This window comes from Rhododendron vialii, chromosome 1a (assembly GCF_030253575.1).
Source record: "Rhododendron vialii isolate Sample 1 chromosome 1a, ASM3025357v1".
Lineage (NCBI taxonomy): Eukaryota > Viridiplantae > Streptophyta > Magnoliopsida > Ericales > Ericaceae > Rhododendron > Rhododendron vialii.
The window spans coordinates 11,160,197-11,184,806 of record NC_080557.1 but is presented as its reverse complement, the minus strand read 5'-3'; the positions used below and the strand labels follow the sequence as shown (position 1 = coordinate 11,184,806).

Genomic DNA, 24,610 nt, shown 5'->3' with positions numbered 1-24,610 from the left:
GGTATTTATAGAGTGAAAATGGCTTGAAAATGAAGCAAACTTGGTCTGCACGCATTTTTAACAGACATTGTGTCCACTGTACGGCACATAAACTCTACCGTACGGCACTAGGCTTCCACCGTACGACACATCCCAACCGACTTAAGTTTAAGCGGTTAAAAACTCTACCGTACGGTACAAATATATCCACCGTACGGCACAGTTGACCGCCGTACGGCACAGTTGACCGCCGTACTGTACAGGTGACTGCTCAACAGGCTGAACTTCGCAAGGCCGCCTCGGACACTCCCGAACTCAGTTTTGGGTGTTCTTTGGACCGTTGGAAATTAAGCTCGTTAAGTCTACTTTCTAACCCAAGTGGTTTGGATAAAAATAATTTTGTACATCGAAAGATATGACAATTTTACCTTCAGGTGGTCAAAAAAGAAGTCATTTAGGCAAAATCCTTGTATCTCCCTCATTTCTAATCGGATTAAGGCTTATTATATATCGATAAAGAAGGTTTTGAATGTACTAAAACATGGTGGACTCCAAATATAAAAATAAGGAAGTTTGATTTTTGAAAAATGGGCTGAAAGCAGACTAAACCGAAGACCGTTGGTGCCACGATGGCCAAAACACGTACTCACTCATTTTAAGTGTTACTTGGCACTCTCATACCAAGTTCTAAGGTATTTTCTCACTCCTTTGAGTACAAAGAGTATTGTTTAAAGCTTTCAAGGCATGTTTTAATTCATTGGGAAGCTTATCGGCCACTTGTCTACGGTTTTCGAAAGGTAGCGCTCCAAAAGGTTTAGATCAATCCAAAGGTTTAAATCATGCATTGTTTATCATCATCGGGGACTTTAAAAAGATATCCGGGATTTTCAAATTGGGGTGTCTACACAAAGGCTGTACGCTATGTGGAATATCTCTGAGGCTATTTTCTCCACCTTTTGATGGCGGGTCTAAGTATTTTGTTGGTGTTATCTTTGCTTTGTTTGGGTGAGTAGTTGGTTGGTGTTGTTTTCTTCTTGTTGTTAGGGCAGGAGCATGTTCCTAGCCCTTTTTCTTTTTCTTGGCTGTATGCTGTGTTCGGGGGTAGCTCCCCTGTTTTGATATAAAATTTTACCTTACCCAAAAAAATGTATCTCTCTATTGGGCTTGCTCTATGTCTCAAGTTTCTCACTTGAATATAGAGTTTGGTCGCCTCGATGTACCATTTGTCGAGCTTTAATAAAATCTTGTTGCCTATAAAAAAAAAACATGTATCTCTCTATTGATGTCCAACGTTATCATCCTAAAGAATCAATCTTTTAATTATTTACAAAATCAAGTGACGATCAGTATAATTAACCAACATACACACGATCACAACATCACAATCTTCAGTAACGTTTTGCTGCATCAACAATTGAGTCCACACAAATAATCGCGTAGGGATATGTATATCATACATTTATAGATACAAAATATATCTCTATGGATATCCAACTATCATCCTCAAGAATCAATGTTTTGTAACAACAAAATCAAGTGATGATCAATAGAATTGACCAGCATACACAAGAACCTAGCGAATTTGATTTTTTTTTGGTCCGGGCCAACTTACGTGCAATCCGACTAGTAATGGATATATAAACACATACATATATGTCTCCAAAGCATCATCTAAATCAATCAAACACTATTAGTGAATCTAAAAAACGCTCATTGTAAATTTAAAAGCATATAAACCTACGTCTACATATATGTATAAGGACAAGAGTTGAGGAAATTAAAAGAGATACCACTTGGCGGGCTTGAATCTCTGATGAAGCGTATATGGACCAGAGTACGTTGAAGAAATTGAAAGAGATCATAAATCTAAAAAGTTGTGTGGTTCATGATGAGATGAACGGTCGGATCAGTCGCTCTGCACCCTCTCGGCGGGGAGCCGCCGAGTAGAATTAGTACCATTTATTTGCAGTACGGTGATAGAAAACGTAAATCTCTCATTGAATTCTTGAATGAATCATACAGATGAGAATCGATATTCTCTTATATCACTAACAACAGAACACAACAGAATACCCTTAACTACTTTACTAAACCGACTACCCTAACTACTTTACTAAACCGACATTCCACTAAGTCTGTTACAATAGAAACTTAATCCTCTACACTTGCATCCACACCATACGAACTACTCTCGACCAGAAGTCTTTTCTGAGAAGGCTTGTATACACAATGACAGTGAGCAGTGAGACGTAAATTAGTGATTGGCCTAACCTCATTAACATGCCCCCTCAAGCGATTGGGTGAGGCACGAACCAAGAGCTTATCACGAAGATAATGAAAGCGAGAGATTGGGAGAGGTTTGGTAAACACATCAGCAACCTGATCCATAGAAGAGACATGACGAAGTGCAAGCTTCTTAGCAGCCACTTGTTCTCGAATGTAGTGGTAATCGATTTTAATGTGTTTGGAGCGAGTGTGAAACACAGGATTCGTGGCAAGAGCCAAAGCACTGAGATTATTACACCATAGAACCGGTAAAGAGGAAACAGAAATAGTAAAGTCCCGTAACAACATTTGTTACCAGTTTAATTCTGCCACAACATGAGCAAGAGCCCTATATTCGGCCTTTGTAGAGGAACGTGAAACCGTAGGTTGTTTCTTTACGGACCAAAAAATCAGATTATTGCCCAAAAACACACAATACCCTGAAGTAGAGCGGCGATCAACGGACTCTCCAGCCTAATCAGAGTCAGAAAAGGCTTGGAGAGTGAAGGGATCAGATGTAAAAGTAAGACCATGATCAAGAGTACCCTTGACGTAACGAAGTAGCCGTTTGACAGCAGTAAAATGAGCAACAGTAGGAGAAGCCATGTGCTGGCACGCGTGATTAACAGCATAAGCCAAATCAGGTCGAGTAATAGTTAAATACCGTAAAGCCCCAACCACACTTCGATACAAAGAAGGATTACCAAAAGGAAGGGAATCAAAAGCAGAACCAGCAGATTTAAGAGCAATAGGAGAAGCGCAAGGTTTAAATTCTAACATACCAGCTTTGGTGAGAATCTCAGTAGCATATTTGCGCTGAGATAAGAAATAACCATGTTCCTGAGACTGAACTGATATACCAAGAAAATAAGAAATAGAGCCAAGATCTTTCATGGAAAAAGTACGTTGCATTTGCTGAAGAAGCATGTCAATGGCAGCAGAATCACTACAAGTAAGTACAATGTCGTCAACGTAGACCAGAACAATGAGATAGAAGTAGAAGTTTTGTGAAGAAAAAGAGGAATCACAATGACTAGTAAGGAAACCATGGGAAAGAAGAAAAGAAGATAAAGTAGAGTACCAAGCGCAAGGAGCTTGCTTAAGCCCATAGAGCGCTTTATGAAGTTTACAAACCATGTGAGGGTGAGAGGGATCAACAAAACCAGGGAGTTGAATCATATAAACCTCCTCTTTAAGAGTACCATGGAGGAAGGCATTAGAAATGTTGAGCAGTTTAATAGGCCAATGAAAAGAAAGAGCCAAACTGAGTAGAATTCGAATAGTTGGTTGTTTAGCAACAGGGCTAAAGGTCTCATAATAATCAATACCTTCCTCTTGTAAATAACCTTTAGCTACTAATCGTGCTTTATACCTGGCTATAGACCCATCAGAATTTCATTTCAACTTGAAAACCCATTTACAACCAATAGCATTCTTATGACTGGGCTGAGAAACCAAGGACCAAGTACTCTGTGTTTGAAGAGCACGATACTCTTCTAACATTGCTTGAGACCATTGGGAAGACTAAGAGCTTCTTTTACAGTAAGTGGCTCAGTAATAGAAGAGGAGGAAGTGACAGCAGTAAGACAAGAAGGAGTAGAAGAGATGACAGCAGTTTTAGACCTGGTTTGCGTAGGATGAGGTGGAGGTTTAGGTTTAGGAGGAACAGAGGATAGAGATGGTTGAGCAGAAGAAGAAAAGGGTAAAGCAATGGAAAGAGAACCAATAGGAATATGACCAGGAGGGACAGAAGTAGCAGTATCAGGAGCAGAAATGGACATAGCTGAAGAAGTAGAGCTAGAAGGGGCAGAAGAAGAAGAAAAATTCGGAGAAAAAGTTGTAGTGTAAAGAGAATAAGGGTCTACAGAAGATGTAGTGGATACAGTGGAAGAAGAAGGCCAAAAGAAAGTGGAAACCTGAGAAAGAGACTCGGGAGTAGAAGAAGATGTAGAAGATTTATATGGAAAGATATGTTCATGAAACACAACATGTCAGGATAGATAAACCTTACCAGAGTGAGGATCTAAACACCTGTAACCTTTGACAGTGGGATGATAACCCAAGAAAACACAAGGAGTAGATTTGGGTTGAAGTTTATGAGAAGTATAAGGTCGAAGCCAAGGGAAACATCGACAGCCAAACACTTTAAATGAAGAATAGTCAGGAGAAGTTTGAAACAAAACTTCATAAGGACTAAGATTTTGAAGAACAGAACTAGGCATACGATTAATGAGAAAAGTAGCTGTAGCTATAGCTTCAAACCAATATGTAAGAGGCACACCAGAATGATAGAGTAAAGCAATTGCAGTATCAGTGATATGTCTATGTTTTCTCTCTACAATACCATTCTGAGCAGAAGTGAATGGACAGGTTTGTTGGTGCACAACTCCTTGGGAAACCAAAAATTGATCCATCTTATGATTGACATACTCAGTACCCCCATCTGTTCGAAAAATCTGAAGGGAGGTTGAAAACTGTTTTTCTGCATAGGTCTTAAACTCTACAAACTTATAAAATACCTCACTTTTGTCATGTAAAGGATAAAGCCAAGTAAATCTGCTAAAATCATTGATAAACAGAACATAGAACCTGAAAGTAGATGTTGATTTATTAAATGGACCCCAAACATCGCTGTGAACAAGAGAAAGAGGCTTGGACACAGTTGAATTGGACAATTTGAAAGGGAGTCTATGACTTTTTGCCACACAACAAGATGTGCAATCTAGAGCAGTAGACTTGTCACAAATAACATTCAAACCCTGAAGAATCTGTTGAAACTTTATGAAAGAGGGATGACCCAAGCACTGATGCCATATGACAGGAGAAACAGCAGTAAAACCTGAAATTGCAGAGGTAAGAAAAGCCTTTGAAGAAGGTGAAAAACTAGCAGATGATGTAGAACCAATAGGAAACTGATAAAGACCATTCACTTTAGTGCCCGAATGAAGAACTTGTCTCGTAGCCTTGTCCTGAACCACAAAGGAATCAGAATCAAAGGTTACCGTACACTTGTTGTCTTTAGTTAACTGATTCACAGAGACCAAGTTGGTAGACATGGTAGGGATATGAAGAACCTTGTTCAAACAAAAAGAGTAATGTGGTGTGGGAAGAATACCCTTACCAGTGTGTTGAATAGGCAATGAAGCTCCATTACCGATCACCACTTGATCAGTACCACAATAAGGTTGATAATCCTCAAGATTCTGAAGATCAATAGTAATATGATTTGTAGCAGCCGAGTCAAGATACCAATGAGATGGTCCAAAAACACCAGAATTAAGGCCAGAGTTCCAAGAGTCAGAAAAAGGCCCTGCATTCCAAGAACTTGAAGCAACAAAAGCTCTAGGTTGAGAAGAAACTGAATGAGGCTATGAAGCGACATTCTCACGAAGCCAACAAGCTCTGGCACTATGCCCAGGCTTGTCACAAATTTGACACACAATAGGAGCAGCAGAAGAATTGGATCGAAAATTTGGTCTGAAACCACTTCCTTGAAAACCATGACCAAGAGAGCCACGTCTGCGTGGAGAGAAACCACCACGAAAACCAGAACCTCCTCCACCACGAGGAAAAAAGGAACCTCTAAAATTGTTACAAAAACCACCTCTAGTAGAAGAAAAACCACCTCTAGCAGTAGCAAAGGCCACAGTAGGATCGCCAGAAGACTTCTTAGCCTTAGATTCAATGTGAATTGATTTTGAACATAACAAAGCGGAAACCTGTTCCATAGTAATTGTTCCTAATTGAGCCCTAATAGTAGTAGCAAGAGGATCATAGTCAGTCGGCAAACCATTCAAAGCAGCAAGAATCAGATCATCATCATCTACGGAAGTAGTAACCAGAGCCAATTGATTGGCAATAGCCTTAATTTGTTCAAGATACTCCTCCATGGGTTTCGATTTCTTTGAAACACTGCCTAACTTGTTCTTAAGCTGATGAATGTGAGAGCGAGAAAGAGAAGTGAAACGCGTCGAGAGGAAGGACCATACCTCATAACTAGTGGAGAGATGAAGAACAGATGTGTAGATGTGTAAATTGCTGGACTGAGAGTTGCCGTAATACAACTGAAGAGATGACCATCAAGGAGAGACCAGGACTGAAAAGCTTCGTTGGACACCTCCTTGCCATTAGCATCTGTAATCTTCAATGGAGCGCGTGAGATTGAACCATCAATGTAACCAATAAAGCCATTTGCCCTCAGAATATTCTGAAATTGATGATGCCAGATGAGGTAATTGGTAGAATCAAGTTTAACAGTGACAAACGAACTGAGATTAGAGATAAGAAGAGTTAGGGTTGGAGGAAGTGGAAAAGAAAAAGAGGAAGACGCCATTGATAGGATCGTTAGGGCTCGGTGGAGCTCACGGGCTCTGATACCATGATAGAAAACGTAAATCTCTCATTGAATTCTTGAATGAATCATACAGATGAGAATCGATATTCTCTTATACCACTAACAACAAAACACAACAGAATACCCTTAACTGCTTTACTAAACCGACTACCCTAACTACTTTACTAAACCGACATTCCACTAACTAAGTCTGTTACAATAGAAACTTAATCCTCTACACTTGCATCCACACCATACGAACTACTCTCGGCCAGAAGTCTTTGCTGAGAAGGCTTGTATACACATTGAGAGTGAGCAGTGAGGCCTAAATCAGTGATTGGCCTAACCTCATTAACACACGGGTATTCCATAGTCTTGGGTTTTTCATGAATTTAACATAATGGGCCTGAATACAAAATTATGGCGCCATAAATCTAATCATATGAAAATTTCAGCCCAAGTTACTGGGCCATTGGATGGGAACCTCATTAAGAATGATATAGGTGCAAATAGTGGAATTGTAAAGGATGGAGCCAGTGCGTTTAGTAGAGGCGGCCACGCACGGCAAGAATTTTTAAAAATGTAATTATTATATGCAAATTTTTTTATATCTCCAACTTATAGAGACTCACCACCGTTAAATTTTTTATTTTATTTTTTGCTATATACTAGTCTTAAATCCTCTATTTCAAGAAAGGAGACCCAAAATAGTATTCCAAAACTAAATTAGTCTTTTTCGTACTCTATGTGCAAAATGACAAACATCATTTACTATAATTTTTATTACGTTATTTTAATTTCTTCTATAGACTATTCATATTGCAATGTATCTTTTTATTTTTTTAGTATACATTTCACGGACCTGAGGATATTGCCGAGCGGGGCTGCTTGGCAGCGGTGCCTAGCGGCTAGTCCGGTCATTTATCTCGGCAATCAATGGCTCGGATCTTAATCCGAGCAATGGACGGATTAGATCCAAGTCGTTTGTGTCAAGATGAACGACCAGATTGGCCGCTCGGTATCGTTGCTAAGCACCCCCGCTTGGTAGCATTCTCCAATTCATATTTCGCCACTGCTAGGATAAAATCCTGACTCCGTCCCTTAGACTCTCAGTTAAGAGATGCAGATGAGCCCGGATGATCACCCTATTGATGGTACAATTTTTTTCTACAATCACAACAGTTTTTGTCTCAAATACTTGAAAGTTACATAAGTTCGACCACCAACACCATTTTAGACAATACAATACCCGTCCAACCAGGAGTTCTGATAACAATAATGTTATTTTTAGCATTTTTTTTTTTGTAGTACTACTTTTACTTATTCAAAATGGATAGGGATTCCCAAAGTTATATTCAGTTGGAATTATTGATGATCACGATGTCTTAGTAATTGAATAGGTTAATCACGATGTCGTTTAAAGTCAACTAGAGGCCGGGGCACACGCGACGCGTGTGCAAGTCGGATTTTTCCACCATTTTGTAAAAATGCTTCCTACTTTTTGTTTGATCAAATTTTCACAAATATTGCAAAAATCCGACTTGCACACGCATCGCGTGTGCCCCAGCCTCTAGTATAAATTAAAATTAGAGAACGGAGCACACACAATGCATGTACAAATCGGATTATGACAAAAAATGTGATAAAAATTGCCTTAAATTTGGACTTACACACGCTTCGCATGTGGTACCTGAGTAGTAGACGAATTCACTTTCAATTCTAATCGCCAAACAAAAAAATAATTAAAAATAACACAATCACCGTTATTCTCTCTTCATTGTTATTCACTGATCAATAATCAAATTATTTATCAGATAATCACGTCCTGCAAATCGACACTCAATGAGCAAATCCCACCATTAGTGAGGGTAAAAAAATCGAGTTGTGTTATATGTACCGACTGGGGGAGGGAAATCGTACCGACGGCTGCCGGCGTGAAAATGGGTGCTCGGATCAAACACCCTACACACCTCAGATGCTGTTAATTTCCGCAAGGGGCCCCATTGGTATTTTTTTAAAGAATTTTTGGACGGCTCGAATCGACCGTCCGATGGCCGAAAACAGCCCGCCGGCAGCCGTTGGTACGATTTCCCTCCCCCGGTGGTACTTATATCATTTTCGAAAAAAAATCAGCATCCACACCACAAAATAAAAAACCCAACGAAGCCCTAATAAATTACTTTAATTACTCAAAGATATTCTTTGACCACGCCATTTTACTCCTCCTCCAGTCCAGCCCCCCTTGTGAACACAAAAAGTGATGCTATGTGCCAAACCACGTGATCATGCAGACGCAATAGATATACATACGGATATGAGTTCTGAGAGGAGAAGAAAGGTATGTACCGTAAACCAGATTGAAGTTCAGTAGGAGTAGGTGGGTGTACGTTAACTGAAGATTGGGTAAGTATCTTTAGGCAGGCGTACGATTAGATCTGCAGTGTGGACATCTATGCATATACAGAAGAAACAAAAAGAACCCAGAAAAACGTAAACATGAAATCGATGGTTTCTTACCCTTCTTCCTTTCATGGGCTCTCCTGGAATGAACGGGGCCATCGGATGAATACCCATCATCATCGGTGGCGACGATTTCTCCCTGACGTGCAACAATATTCCCCATGCTCTTGCACTTCCTCATGGAATCCTCTCCTTTTTTCTTGGCCAAAATGTTGACACCGAAAAGCTTCACGCACACCCCACTTCACCATCTTCTTGCCTCAGTGGTAAAACAATGAGAGAAAGTGGGAGGGAAACTGACGTGGGGGTGGGTAGTTATTGGATTTGGTGGTTATTGGTGTTGGTTTTGTCTATTATGCCCTTATAATTAAGTCTCCAATGAATTCAATTGGGTGTACAATTTTGGAAATGAAAAAGCATGACAAAAAAGGGAGACACCAAAGTGGTGCTCTCCCTTTATATATTAGAATAGATGTTCGCCCACCCAAACTCAAAATCCTGCGTGCTCTCAATTGTGTGACCTAACACGTCATCTCTTTGGAAAAATGATGGTCTAGGATTAGAATTCCTGTTTAATGATTGGTAAGGACGTGGTTTTTTGTTAACGACGGGTAAGGATGTGGACGGCTCAGGACGTGTTTTGATAATTAATACCCGCCAAAGACATTTTCAATATTAACAAATGTTCGTAGCATTTTTTTGACATGTATTAATTATCAAAACACGTCATTGATCGTCATTTTCCCTTTCTGTTAATGACTGGTAAATTTTGGAAATGGACTTATCTTTCTTGGTAATTTGGGCACCAAAGTGTCCTGCGCCGTAATTTTTCATGGCCCTGCAAGGACAATTCACTTGGGCCAATAAATCTGGAGGTTGGAAAGGCCTTTTCTCCTGGGTTTTAGGGGCCAACTTTGGTGAGTTGTTTTTTGTACCCTGTTCTGGCCCATTTGTAGTTCAACTTTTGGGATTGTGTCTCTGTAATTTTTATTGAAAAAAAAAGTACATGTAATGTAGGATCTGAATAAATTTGAATCTTAATTAATTTAAACGTTGGAGAATGATAAACGAAATAATGCCAATAGAATTTTCAATAATCCTACAGGAAAATTGAGTCTGTGGTTCAGGTGACTTTGGTTGCCATCTTCTAGCTCCACCGGAAAATGCTATAGGCATTGACCATCACACGAGGCCCACTCTAGGTCTCGCATGGATGATCCAAACTGTTTAATTATTTAAAATAATTTTGTTTATTGGCCCTGCATCAGCTCAATCCGATACGTGAAAAATTAGCTCAATCCGATACGTGTAGGAGCTCGATCCAATTTTCTAATCAGCTCAATCCGATTCGCTAAAAATCATCTCAATTCGGTAGGTGGTGCTTTGAGTGGCCCCGCAAATAATCAGCTCAATCCGATTCGCAAAAAATCATCTCAATTCGGTAGGTGCTCGATCCAATCTTACAATTTTTTCATTCAAATTACAAGAGATTAATGTAGAATCCTGCAATCTGAATGAAAAATTGTAAGATTGGATTGAGTACCGCACATATCGTATTACATTGATTTTTTGCGGGGCCATTCGAAAAATTACTTAAAATTATTAAACGGTTCGGATTATCAATACGAGACCCGGAGTGAGCCCGTGTGACAGTTGGTGCACCTTTGGATGGTGCACCCTAATTTGGTCTGTGCCCATAGAAGGGTTCGGCTCCACCCATGGCCATAGACTTGTATCTGGAATGATTAGGCATATTTAACGCAACCAACTATTTCTTTCAAATAAATTGATACTTCAATTGGCATCAATTAACTGGTAAAGTTTCGTCTAAGAATATTAACTGTGTTAAAGATTGGTATCTAGGCCCTGTGGAATTTTGTGTTAAAAATTAAAAAATTGGCGTGTTAGTGGATCTGAGACTGATGCGTTTTTTGTAGTAGCCTAGTAAGTATCTGTTTTCCCGGCAAAAGAGTTGGGCGGGTAGCTTCTTTCTGTGGGTGTGCAAAATATTACTCCTACCACCACAGCGTTTAGAATTGGAGATGGCTGATGATGGCGTTGATATGGCTCCTCCCTCAACGAGGCCGATGAATTTTGTTTCCGTGGAACAGTTGGCCGAAGCCAGGAGAAGTCGGGATGCCCAAGTTGATGATGGTACTGCTCAGAGAGATAGGTCCCTCTACGAGATCTTAAGGGGGCGACTATTTGCAGCCCTGTATTTTCTCCCTTACCCCGTTAAAAAATTTTAATTATACTCGATAGTTAGTTACCGAAATTGAGATACATTTTCAGCATTCAATTACCAAAATATAATATTTTTTTCAACAACTATTTACCGAAAATGTATGTTCGGCAGTTGTTTACCAAAGGTTGAACATATTATCGACATATAGTTACCAAAATATAATTTTGTTAGCTATTTACCGAAATATTATGTATGATTTTCAACAACTATTTACCGAAATATAGTAGGCTAAGGAAGAAAATACGGAGCTGCGAATAGTCGCCCCCAATCTTAAAGGAGAACAAGGATAGACGAGACGCTGAATTCAATGAGCGGTTCAAACCGAAAGCTTTGGATGCAAACGAGACAGAGTTTCTTGAAAAGCTAGAGACGTCCAAGAGAGAATACGAAAAGCGAATGGCGGATGAAGAAGCCCAGCAACTGCTGAGTTTCCAAGCAGCAGTACTTGCAGCACAGTCTGCAGTTGTACATGAGGCTACGGAAACACTCCCTGTTCCTGAGGTCCACGAAAATTAGGTGGACGAATCCGCGGGCTCGCCCTTCGGGTATGATTATCAAAGTCAAGCCACAAGCGAAGAAGGCAAAGATTGATATGGGAAACTTGGACTCGGTAAAATCAGCCAATGGTGATGCTGATAAGCCTCATGTTGTAGCTAATACAGGCTTACCTAGGCTCCTCTGAAGTATATATTTTTGGACCTGATAGTGATCTATTTATGTACTATCTTTCAATTGGGAAATGGTGCTGTGCAGTGGTTGTGCAGCACCGTGCTGTGCTCGGATTTCATCTCGGCAATGAATGGCTCTTGATCGTTGGTTACTGAGATGAGATCCAAGCCGTCGGATACACAATGCGACGGCTCGGAAGTGCACAACACGATATTGTGCACTTCATTGCACAGCATCAATCCAAAGTCCCTATCTTCTAGGGTTCATTTGTATGTAGGATTTGGAGACGTAATAGGATATGTAATCTTGTGGGGTCGGTGAATCCGATGTTTGGTGTCCGCAATTGAGAGAAAAAATTAAAAATCTATTCCTATTGTCAATTGGTTTTAGGTTGAAATTGTTCAAGAAATCTATTATGGTATTAGAGTTAGGTTTTGGATGGCCTCACTATACGTGGTCGAGTCTCTAGTGCCAGAGTCAAATCTCATGGTCTCCTCAGTTCGTACCTCCATAAGCATTCGGGCTACACGCGAGGGGAGTGTTAGACTTTATCCCATATCGTTCATCTAAGCCGCCCAAGCTTGGTTAATAAAATTTAGAAGCTATTTCACTTATTGCCGATTGATTTTAAGTTGGAACTCTCTAAGAAATCTAACAACCATTTGTTCATTTTGAATAATCTAAATTGTGAAAATGATGTTCCCTATGTCCAAAAAAAAAAAAAAAGCTACTTAAATTCTAACAGGGGACCTATTGTGATGCATAAATGAGCTATCCGAGATAGGATAGAGACACAAATGACACATGATTGATTATCTTGAACTTTTGTATCAAATTCACATTAGGCAAGCTGACGTATTGTGTTTAGTTGGGCAATACCTCTATTAACATTCAAAGAGGCTGGTCAGAATCTTGCATTTGAGAATGTGTTTCTAATGGAGGCCGATATTTTGATTATTCTAGAGATATAGGAATTTTTATTTTTTATTTTGAGTTTATATTTTGATTATTCTAGAAATATAGGAATCTTAATTTATTATTTTGAGTTTAGCATTTTAGTAGGAATGTTTTATTTTAGTCAAGATAATTTATAAATATTTAGTTTTTCTAGTTTGATTTGATCTAGTTTTCCTATTTTGAATATGTTTCTTGGTCAAGAAAAATTAGGGTTGATTTTATTTCCTTATGTTTATTTTCGTTTTTAGATTTTAAGAAAGCTAGGTTTAGGAATTCTATTAGTATAAATAAGGTTGTAAGTCTTAGGGCTAAGGAGTTGTTTATGATTGATTAATGAAAATTTGAAAAGTTTTACATATTTGTGTGTTCGTAGAGGGAGTTCTTCTAGTTCATACGTGTTCGTGATTGTCCTTGTTGTGCGTTCTTCTTTTTCGATATACTTTCATGCATCAGTTTCTAGAAGGAAAATAAAAGTTAATGGCAACCGCTATCAAGATCCCTTTCGTTAATCTAAGATCAAACACAATTTTAAAGAAACAGATTTCATGCTTTCACCATGTTCGACTTGAAACCTCAACCTACGCTCAGGCTTAACAGTCCCCATATGACTTCTAATTCCCGGTGGTGACCAAGGTTTGAGTCATATAAGGAGCAGGTTTGGGGTTGACTAACATACTAACACCACCGATGTATATCGTCTGAAAAAGAAGAAGAAAGAACCCCATATCTTTGTCCCAATTAGCATGTAAATTCTTGTCTTAATGCAAATACTTTTGCTTCTGGTTTCAAAAAGGAAAATAAAGACCAAACCATGTATCCCTTAAAAAAAAATCTAACAGAGTGGCTGATTTCACTCTTTTTTTTTAAAAAAAAAGTGTGAGAAATTCAGATAGATATATTGAAAGGTTCATATAAGCTAAAGGACCCTTCAAACGTAAGAAAAAAATCCACTAGTCGTGATCCTCATTTTCATTTAGGCGGATTTCTTTTCCCGGTAGTGCTAGAAACCACCATCATCTCCTCAACTGATTACTATTCTAGCATCACTTGACAAACATAATACTCCAAAAGAAATATTTCACGGAATTTACCATGAATGCGAATAGTACATTTATCGGTAAGCCTTGTTTTATTGCAATACATCACTTTACAAGTCTACGGGACAGTCCAGTACCTCGTTACAACTCAACCTAAAACATAAAACTATATATTTCATTACCGGTTCAATTTACAATACAACGTCTATAAAGGGTGAGTTTGATCACTAATAGCATTACTACCCATTTTTTTTGGCTGGAATCTCATCCAGAACTACAGGCACTTATTCTGCATTACAACCTTTTCCATCGCCCTATATGCCCTTGGATGACTAAAGTTTGTTTCCCTAAACATCAAATCATAGACACCTCTTTCAATGAGTATGCTTGGGATTTTGCTCGCAAGATATTCTAGGAATTTCAAAGCCATGAGGACTGGGTATCAATGTAAAATGGACTTGAAATATATGGGGTGAAGCTATGTTGGAGATCTGTGGCAGTAGTCATCAAGGGAGTGTTGTGTGACCTTTCAGGTACACGTCATCTCTTTTCATGGTCCTGCAAGGACAATTCAGCTGGGCCAATATATCTATAGAGGTTTCAGGCCTTTTCTCCTTGGGTTAGGGACAACTCTAGCGAGTTGTTTTTTTTTTTCTTTTGTGTCGTCCCCTGGCCCAATGGTAGTTCAACTTTAGGGTCCAAAAAAATCGAAAAGTCTGTAAACATGCACTGATTTCAATGTGGGGCTTATTATAGGTCCTACAAAAATGATCTGATCCGTACATTAAATTTAAAACATTTTTTCAGGAGCTCCCGCAAAAAATTAGCTCAATCTGATATCTAAAAGTACCCGATTTTTAATCATCTAATTTTTTATTCAGTTCCCAACTTAAATGAAAAATTAGATGATTAAATTGAGTATTTATAGATATCGGATTGATCTGATTTTTCATAAGGCCTCTTGAAAAAATATTTTAGATTTAATGGACGGATCAGATAGTTTTTGTAGAACCCGTAGTGGGCCCCACATTGAGATAAGTGCACGATTTGTGTATGTTTTATCCGTGTCAATCGCAAAGTTGAAAAAAAATCAAGCTACTTAAAATTTAACTGGGGACCTGCTGTACGATGCATACATGAGCCCCATCTCGAATTCATAATAGCCGTGCCAAAAATCACTCTGATCCGAGATAGGGTAGGGACACGAACGACACATGATTGATTATCTTGATCGAAGTTTTGTCTCAAATGCATAATAGTCTTTAAAAAATTATGAAGACAAACATGGTTCGTTCATGCCTATATCTATGTCTAATTAGTGTGATTTTACACACTTGCGCAACAAAACAAACAAAATGAACGACTTGACTCACTTTTTTAGATCCAGAAGAGGGCCCATTTGTGCTGCTGCTCAGAAATGACCTAGGTCAACTCACAACAACCTAATTCAATAATTCATTGCTTGACTCTCGGGTCAATTCTGGTCGTTCACAGTTGCCTGCTTGAATCCAATCTCTAACAAAGCCAAAAGGTGAAATTCACAAAACAGAGACGTCCAAAAACATATACATGTGAAGGATTTATACAGGGTCCACAGTCCACCCCAAACAACACGGTTAGCATCTCTCTCTTTCCATGAGGGAAAAAAATATCTCTTTCTTGCCGGACTAATTTGTGGTTTCTATTTTCTTATCTTAGAATTTAAATGCATGATATAGAAATTCAATTGTAAAGACTAAGTCCACCCCAAACAACACGGTATGCATTTCTCTCTTTCCATGCATGAGGGGAAAAAAATATACCTCTTTCTTGTCAGACTAATTTGTGGCCTTAATTTTCTTAGAATATATAGTTTCACAATCCATTTTCCTCAATGAAATGGTGTAACATTTTTTACAATATTGATTATTATGAGAATTATTTTGTTGTATTTAATTGTTTGTTTCCTTAAAAAAATATGTTCTCCAAATACTTGGTGGGCGAAAGTTGACTCGAATACCTAATTGTCAATAAAAAGAACAGTTATCCAACAAGCAATATTAGATGGAGGGGGTACAATTTATATTTGTCTGTTCCGCAAAACACATTGCTATGTGATGCATTAAATTTGGTAAGAAACTAAATTGGAACTTTTTTCCGCACGTTAGTAGATAATACGAAGTTCTTTTAAGGGAAATGATATTGGCACTCCAAAAATTGATGCAGACACTCCAAAAAACAAAGGAAAGTGACTTTGGAGTTACACTGATTTTGGAGTGCCTGCATCAATTTTTGGAGTGCCAATATCATTTCCCTCTTTTAATTTGTAGATAAAATTTGAAATCTTTTTTGCCGAAAGTATATTATTTATTAGTCATAAATTTGCTAGTAATAGACATGGACAATCAATTAGACGTACCCCTCCGGAAAAGAACCAAACATGACATGGACAACCACCATACTTTGGATGTACTGTTGGGAAAGACCCTAAACTAGGCATTATATATTGAGTGCTTTTGGAGCAATATTCCACACTAATAATAACAAACTAGATGTCATTTTGTTTCCTAGTTTATCAATATAATAGTTATGGGTATGCAGTATATTACCAATCAAAACACATGTGGCATACCATAGGTAATTGATTCAAGATCAAAATTATGATCCGAACCGTTAATCTTGTAAAATGTAAGATTAAATTTTAGAATATATTGAGCATTCATTTTGCATGACAACTTAGTTTCCATGTGTTTGTGCGTCTATGAACATCAAATCACACTCATTTTGTAAACTCATATATTTTGTGTGTTCTACTAGATGAATAGTTCAGATTATAGTTTTGGGCTCAAGATATGGGTCAAAAATTGAGAGTTGGGAGGAATACGGAGGAATGTAATGTGGAGGGGAGCTGGTCCCTAATGGAAGTGATGAAAATATCTTTTTCTGTGGCCAAGAATTTTCCACATATTGAATTGACTTGAAAGTCTGAGTCAATGAGGGTTAATGCTAGAGTACTTCATTATAAAGAGCAAAGTATTATTATTTTATTAATATTATTATTAAGAAACATGTTTTTTCGTCACAAATAATATGAGCGAAGAAAAATTATTTGTCGACTAAAGGTTGTCAAGGATCCTCACCTTGTGACAAAATTTATTTTCCGTCACCAATAGTGCCTTTTGAATACTAAATATTTCGTCGCAAAAAATGAATAATTGGTGACAAAATTTTTTCCATCAGCTATTAATGTTTTTTGACAATGAATTTTTTGTCACCAATTATTACTTTTGGCGACGAAGCGACGACAAAATTCATCTCCAAAGGTGATCCATCAGTACTGAAAAAAAATTACGTCGCCAACATATGGAATCAGTGACGAATTTTTTCATCATAATAGACATTTTCATATGAGAAAAAAATCCTAGTTTCTTGGTCTTGCTGCGTTTCGAACCTAGGTCAGTGCAAGCTTCGACCAATTGCCAATATTCTATACATCAACAGGAGTTAGCGGAGTGTTAGGTACACACACTTTTCAGTATATATTTCAAATATATATATATATATATATAGAGGAATTTTCAAGTGAGGGATCCCTCATTTTGTTAAAATGAGAGACTTTCATTTCTCGATCAAATTTTAAAAATCCGAACCGTTCAATGTGTGCAGAACGTAATTTTAAGGGTACCCGTGAGAAATCAACAAAAAAAATAACCGGGAAGGGCGTCATCCAAGCAGTTTTTTTTGAACCGTTCAATGAAAACTGCTCAGATGAAGCTCTTTTCGGTAATTTTTTTTGCTGATTTCTCGCGGGGACCCTTAAAATCACGTTCTGATCACTTTGAGCGGCTCGGATCATCGAAATTCAATCGAAAAGGGGAGTCCCGCATTTTAATAAAATGAGGGATCCCTCACCGGAACCTAACTCATAGACAGTCATGATCCTATGAGGGATCCCTTACGGCCTTACCGTAAGGGACTCCCCTTTCCCGATCAAATTGCGACGATCCAAGCCGCTCAATATGTTTAGAACGTGATTTTAAGGGTACACACGAGAAATCGCCCAAAAAATGATCAGAAAGGGCTTGATCCGAGCAGTTTTTCATAAAAACACTATAAATACATTTTATGCAAAACTGTTCGGATCAAGCCATTTCTAGTCATTTTTTTGGGTGATTTATAAAGGGTACCTTTAAAATGACGTTCTAAACATATTGAGCGGCTTGGATCGTCGCAATTTGATCGGGAAAGGGGAGTCCCTTACGGTAAGGCCGTAAGGGATCCCTCATAGGATCCTGAGTGTGTGTGTGTGTGTGTATGTGTGTCTATATGAGTTCCCTCCTTATAAGGACCTCATAGATCCGATCGGATTTCGATAATCTGAGCTGCTTAATGTGATCAGAACATGATTTTAAAAGTCCACACAAGAAATCGTCAAAAAAAAATGACCGGAAAGGGTTTTATCCGAATAATTTCAAACAGTTTTTTATTGAACGGTTTTAAAAAAAACTGCTCAAATCAAGCCATTTCCGGTCTTTTTTTTTTTGACGATTTCTCATAGGGTACTCTTAAAATCACGTTCTGATCACATTGAACGGCTCGGATCATCGAAATCCGATCGGGAAAGGGGAGAAATGGGGAGGTCCGCATATAAGGTCCTTATTTTAAGGTCCTTACTTAAAGATTGCTATGTGTGTGTGTATATATATATATATATATCCATACATACATACGGGGCGGTTCCGGGGACACCCAAAAAAACACCTAAAAAAACACCTCATAGTTTCCGATCAAATTTTGATGATTCGAGCCGCTCAATGTAATCAGAACGTGATTTTAAGGGTACCCGTGAGAATCAACAAAAAAGATGACCGGGAAGGGCTTGATCCGAACAGTTTTGAACAGTTTTTTATTGAACGGTTCAAATAAAACTGCTCAAATCAAGCCTTTTCCGATTATTTTTTTTGTTAATTTCTCACGGACACCCTTAAAATCACATTCTGCACACATTGAACGGTTCGGATCATAAAAATTTGATCGGGAACTATGAGTTTGAGATTTGGGGTATTTTTTTAAGTATTTTTTTGGATGTCCCTTGAACCGTCCCGATATATATATATATTAGAGTTCCTTTCTCCTAAGAACCACATTAACTTAATAAAATAAGGACCTCCCTTCCTGATAGAATTTCGATGATCCAAGCCGCTCAATGTGTTTAGAACGTGATTTTAAAGATACCCACGAGAAATCAACAAAAAAAATGATCGAAAAGGCTTCATCCGAGCAGTTTTTGTTTATATTTTATCAAACGGTTCAAATAAAAACTGCTCGGATGAAGCCCTTCCCGGTCATTTTTTTTGCTAATTCCTTGCGGGTACTCTTAAAATCACATTCTGAACACATTGAGCGGCTCGGATCATTGAAATTCGAACGGAAAATGGGAGAAATGAAGAGGTCCTTATTTTAACTAAAATAAGGACCTCCTCATTTGAAAATGACTGTATATATATATATATATACACAAAGTAACATATACTTTTAACATTAAAATGTATTCCAAACATCATTTTGAGCCTTTAATAAATAAATTAATAGTATAACATATACGTCATTACGGTAGAACGTAGACAATATATCCATAAAGATAGTTTTTTTTTTTTTCCAGACGGAAATTTGCCTTCTCAGCAGCTCCCTTCAAATGAGTGGTGCGGAAGAGTAATTTCAAGTCTTTTAAGTTAAGTCAACTTTGAAAAACCAATTTCAAGGTTTTTTTTTTTTATTGTTTTTGAAAAAGGAAAACACTTATTCAGAAGTACGTCATTATATAAAGCGATCGATGACTTCAATCTAACAATTCCATAACCAAAAACCAAATGGAGAGGTTGATATGGCTCTTCCATTTTCTCTTCCTTTTCTCCCAGTATCAATCTGCTTTTTCATCCGCTCTCTCTTCATCTCCTTCGTCGAATCATTCATGTTCTCTCGATGAGAGATCTTCACTGCTGCAATTTAAGCAAATGTTTACCGTAAACACTTCTGCTTCTTTCTGGTGTGATAGATATGGTTCTCCTTCATACCCGAAGACACTGTCTTGGAACGAGACTATTGATTCCGATTGTTGCTTGTGGAATGGGGTCACGTGCGATGTGTCCACTGGTCACGTGACCGGGCTCGACCTCAGTTGTAGCCAACTCTATGGCACCATCCATCCGAATACCACTCTTTTCCAACTCTCACACCTCCAGCAACTCAATCTTGCCTTCAATCACTTCAACTTCTCCCCCTTTCCACCCTCTTTTAACCGCTTCACGAGCTTATCCCATCTCAACCTATCCTTTTCCTATCTCTCAGGCTCAATCCCATCGGAAATCGCCCACCTATCCAAACTCGTTTCACTCGATCTCACTTCTTACCATGGTGATATGCTAATTCAACCGCACAATTTCAAAATCCTGCTCATGAACCTGACCCGACTAGAAAACCTAAAGCTTACCGGAGTAGACATTTCTTCGGGTCTACCCAATTCCTTGCTGAATTTGTCTTCTTTAGCAACTCTCGACCTTTCTGGAACCGGACTCAACGGAAAACTACCAGATTCAATTGGCTATCTTGGGTTTTTAAATTACTTGGATCTCTCTTTCAACGAATTGTCCGGGCCTCTACCCGAGTCGCTTGGAAACCTCACGAGAATTACTCTACTAAGTTTATCGGAAAATGATTTGAACGGCCAGGTCCCGTCCACTCTCTCCAATCTTGAGCAACTCACCGAATTCAACATTGCTAGCAACAATCTCGACGGTACAATTCCCGAGTTCTTTTCTAAGCTTATAAAGTTGGAGTCCCTTGACTTGGGCTACAATAAACTACATGGTCCCATCCTGCAGTCAATTGGCTATCCTGTGTTTTTAAAGTACCTGGATCTCTCTGGCAACGAACTCTCTGGGCCTCTTCCCGAGTCGCTTGGAAACCTCACGAGGATTACTGTATTACGTTTATCGCAAAACAATTTGAACGGTCAGGTCCCGTCTACTCTTTCAAATCTTGAGCAACTCACCGATTTCAGTGTTACGTACAACAATCTCGACGGTACGATTCCCGAGTTCTTTTCTAAGCTTATAAAGTTGAAGTATTTAATGCTCAACGTTAATAATTTCAGCGGCCCATTTCCACGTTGGGTGGCCAACCTAACACAACTTTTTATTTTAGACATTTCGGATAATCCACTTACGGGGCCTATTCCTAATTACAACATAAGTGGATTTCGAAACCTACACCTCCTCCGCTTATCCAATTGCTCCCTCAATGGAACACTACCGTCGTGGTTATTTACCATTCCCTCATTGCTAAGGTTACACCTTGGAGATAACCAGTTGACTGGACAAATTCCTGAATTCCGAAGTGATTCACAGTTGGAGTGGATTTACTTGAGCAACAATAAATTGCATGGTCCCATTCCGCAGTCAATCTTAGGTCTTGTGAACTTGCGTCAGCTCTACCTTTCATCGAATAATCTGAGTGGTGTCGTGGAGCTACAGAAATTCAGCTCAAACCTTCAAATGCTTTCTCTTTCGGAAAATAATATCTCAGCTTTGAGCATTGGTAATGGTAGTAATGCCAATGCTACCTTGCCCAATCTTTTTGCGGTTTTTTTGTCCTCTTGCAATATAACCGAGTTCCCGGCGGAATTCTTAAAAAGTGTAGAGAACCTCGAAGACCTAGATCTATCCAACAACAAAATTCATGGAGAGATTCCGAAGTGGGTAGAGGGGAACGCTACCTGGCCCAATCTTTCTTCGGTGGATCTTTCCTTTAACTATCTTCAAGGACCACTCCGAGTTCCGTCATCATCATTAATCCGCCGCTTCCTAATCTCCCATAATAACCTAACCGGGGAAATCCCTTCATCAATTTGCAATTTGAGTTCCCTAGAGATTCTTGTTTTGTCGACTAACAACTTAAATGGTGTTATTCCGGACTGTTTGGGAAATGTCAGCAATTATCTCAAGGTGTTAGATCTACGGTCGAATGGCTTCCATGGGGCTATCCCGACAACATTTGCAAATGGAAGTGAACATTTGAGGAGTCTCAATTTAAATGGAAATCATTTGGAAGGACTAGTGCTGCGATCTTTGGCCAATTGTAAAAGAATGGAAGTTCTAGATCTTGGGAACAACAATCTATATGGTGCATTCCCTCACTGGCTGGAGTCTCTTCCAGAGTTGCAAGTTCTTGTCTTGAAATCAAACAGATTTCATGGTCCTATAGGCAGTTTTGGAACTAAAGCTCCTTTCCCTAAGCTTCGAATTTTCGACATTTCTCAAAATAACTTTACTGGGCTTCTACCGGAACGATATTTCCTCAATTTCAAAGCCATGATGAATGTGAATAAATCGAAAATGTCGTTGGAATACATGGGAGATTTCAATTATCGAGATTCTGTAGAGTTGGTTCAGAAGGGGGTTGTAATTGAACTGGAGTATATCCTCACCGTCTTCACAACAATTGACTTGTCGTACAACAATTTCAGAGGAGAGATTCCAAGTGACATTGGAAAGCTACAAGGACTTCGGTTGCTGAATCTATCTCATAATACTCTTTCCGGTTGTCTTCCATCATTGTTACGAAACATTACAATATTGGAGTCATTAGACCTCTCTTCAAACCAACTCACTGGGAAGATTCCAAGGGAGCTAACGAGTCTGACATTTCTTGCAGTCTTAAACTTTTCGAAGAACCATCTAGTTGGTCCCATACCTCACGGAAACCAGTTTGATACGTTTCAGAATGATTCTTACATTGGAAATTCGGGATTATGCGGATTACCATTGTCAAAGAAATGTGGAGATAATGAGGCACCACCACAGCCGATATCCCCATATGATGATGATGACAACGACTTTGCGAGTGGATTTACTTGGAGGATCGTGCTGATGGGGTATGGATGCGGATTGGTAATAGGAGTGACCATGGGATTTGTTATGTTCTTGACTGGAAGACCTAGATGGTTTACGAGAATAGTTGGAGGCGAGAAACCACGCCGGAAGGTGGTAAGAGTAAGCCAGATTGGTTGGAGAAGAAGTCATCGAAATTAGATGCTGTTTTCTGGTAAGTGCTTTGATGTTATGATGATTGTTTTACTAGACTGCAACGTACATATATTGCTTTTTAAATGTTTGTTTGTAATCTCGTTGCTAAGTTATTGTTATTTCAATATATTAGTTGGGTTCAAATCGTTAACGTGCTAGTTACATGATAAGTAACAGGTTCACGACAAACAAATGAGTTTTCGTTAATCATATCCGAACATTTGGTAATACAAAAAGCGACATATTTTACGTTGATAGGAAATATAGTTGGTTGGTGGTACTCTTTTTCTTTGTTCATGCATGCTATAATCAATTTGACAATATAATTGGTTGGTGGTACTCTTTTTCCTAGCAGTTCATGAGACCATCTTTTTTCTGTTTCTTGCTAGATTATTGGATGACTCGATGCTTAATAAGTTGGAAGTTCTTGGTGTTAAGGGTATGGATTTGTTTCACATATTTTTGGCAGAATTGAGATATATATGTGACCAAACGAACCAGTCCAAACCAACAATGGAGAGACAAAGTTGAAAGTACTGATTCTCTAATGGTGTTTAATGGTACTGTTTAACGTTTTTTCTTTTTCTAAAAATTTTCAGGAACAATAAGTGGGATGGCTACAACCAGTACTTCAATAATGTCTCTCGCCGGGCACACTGTGTTAGAAATTCAGTTAGAAGTTGGAAAGGCCTTTTCTCCTTGGGTTATGGCCAACTCTAGTGAGTTTGTGTTTACTGTACCCTGTTCTGGCCCACAGTTGTAGTTCAACTGGGATTGTGTCTCTGTAATTTTTGTTGAAAAAAAATAAATTGTACATGTAATTTAGGACCTGAACAAATTTGAATCTTAACAAATTTCAACATTGGAGAATGATGAATGAAATATCGCCAGTAGAATTTTCAGTAATCCTACAGAAAAATTGCGTCAACGGTTCAGGTGACCTTGCATGCCATCTTCCGGCTCCACCCAAAAAATGCTATAGGCATCGACCGTCATGCAGGGTTCAGTCCAGGTTTTGCACGGATGATCCGAGCCGTTCATTAATTTTGTAAAATAATGTTTTGAAGATCAATTTGATACTTGTAGATGCATAAATTCAATAGAGCATTTACACGTATCGAATTGAGCTGACTTTTCGTGGGCCTTTCACAAATTTTTTTTAAATCATTGAACGGCTCGGATCACCTTTGGTCGGTGCCCATAGAAGGGTTTGGCTCCACCCATGGCCTTATAAATATTCTGCAAACAATTAGGCATATTAAATGCAACCATCTATTTCTTTCAAATAAATTGATAGGACTTAATTGGCATCAACTAACCGGTAAAGTCCGGAATCGTTCTGAAGATGTTCAAAATGACTTGTATCAAAGTCATTTTCAATTAAAAAATAAATAAATAATCTTTTTCGCCTAGTAAGAATTCGGTGTCCAAAAAAAAAAAAAAAAACTACTTAAATTCTAACTAGGGGACCTGTTGTGATGCATAAATGAGCACCATCTCCAATCCGTAATAGCCGTGCCAAAAATCACTCTGATCCGAGATAGGGTAGCGACACGAACGATACATGATTGATTACCTTGAAGTTTTGTCTGAAATATATTCA

At 38.6% G+C, this 24,610-nt stretch overlaps 1 protein-coding gene and 1 pseudogene across 3 annotated transcripts; both read left to right on the top strand.

Annotated features, from left to right (window-relative positions):
- Positions 1 to 11,100: 11,100 nt before the first annotated feature.
- Positions 11,101 to 11,964, top strand: LOC131328082 (uncharacterized; annotated as a pseudogene).
- Positions 11,965 to 19,747: 7,783 nt separating this feature from the next.
- LOC131301352 (receptor-like protein 32) lies at positions 19,748 to 23,828 on the top strand. 3 transcript variants are annotated; one of them, XM_058327581.1, is made up of 3 exons: positions 19,748 to 20,213; positions 20,664 to 23,026; positions 23,607 to 23,828. In XM_058327581.1, exons 1-2 carry the CDS (start codon positions 19,795 to 19,797, stop codon positions 23,011 to 23,013), a joined length of 2,769 nt encoding a protein of 922 aa, XP_058183564.1. In that variant the 5' UTR covers positions 19,748 to 19,794; the 3' UTR covers positions 23,014 to 23,026; positions 23,607 to 23,828. The 3 variants fall into 3 exon arrangements, with proteins under 3 accessions (XP_058183564.1, XP_058183574.1, XP_058183555.1); XM_058327591.1 differs by lacking the exon at positions 23,607 to 23,828 and adding an exon at positions 23,397 to 23,530; XM_058327572.1 differs by lacking the exon at positions 23,607 to 23,828 and having other exon boundaries at positions 20,664 to 23,151.
- Positions 23,829 to 24,610: the final 782 nt, after the last annotated feature.

Excerpts from the sequence above, each read along its gene's own strand:
- LOC131301352 (XM_058327581.1), top strand. The coding sequence starts at position 19,795 with ATGGAGAGGTTGATATGGCTCTTCCATTTTCTCTTCCTTTTCTCCCAG. Across the intron at positions 20,214-20,663 it reads AACTTCTCCCCCTTTCCACC|TCTCTCCAATCTTGAGCAAC; the intron begins CTCTTTTAACCG and ends GGTCCCGTCCAC.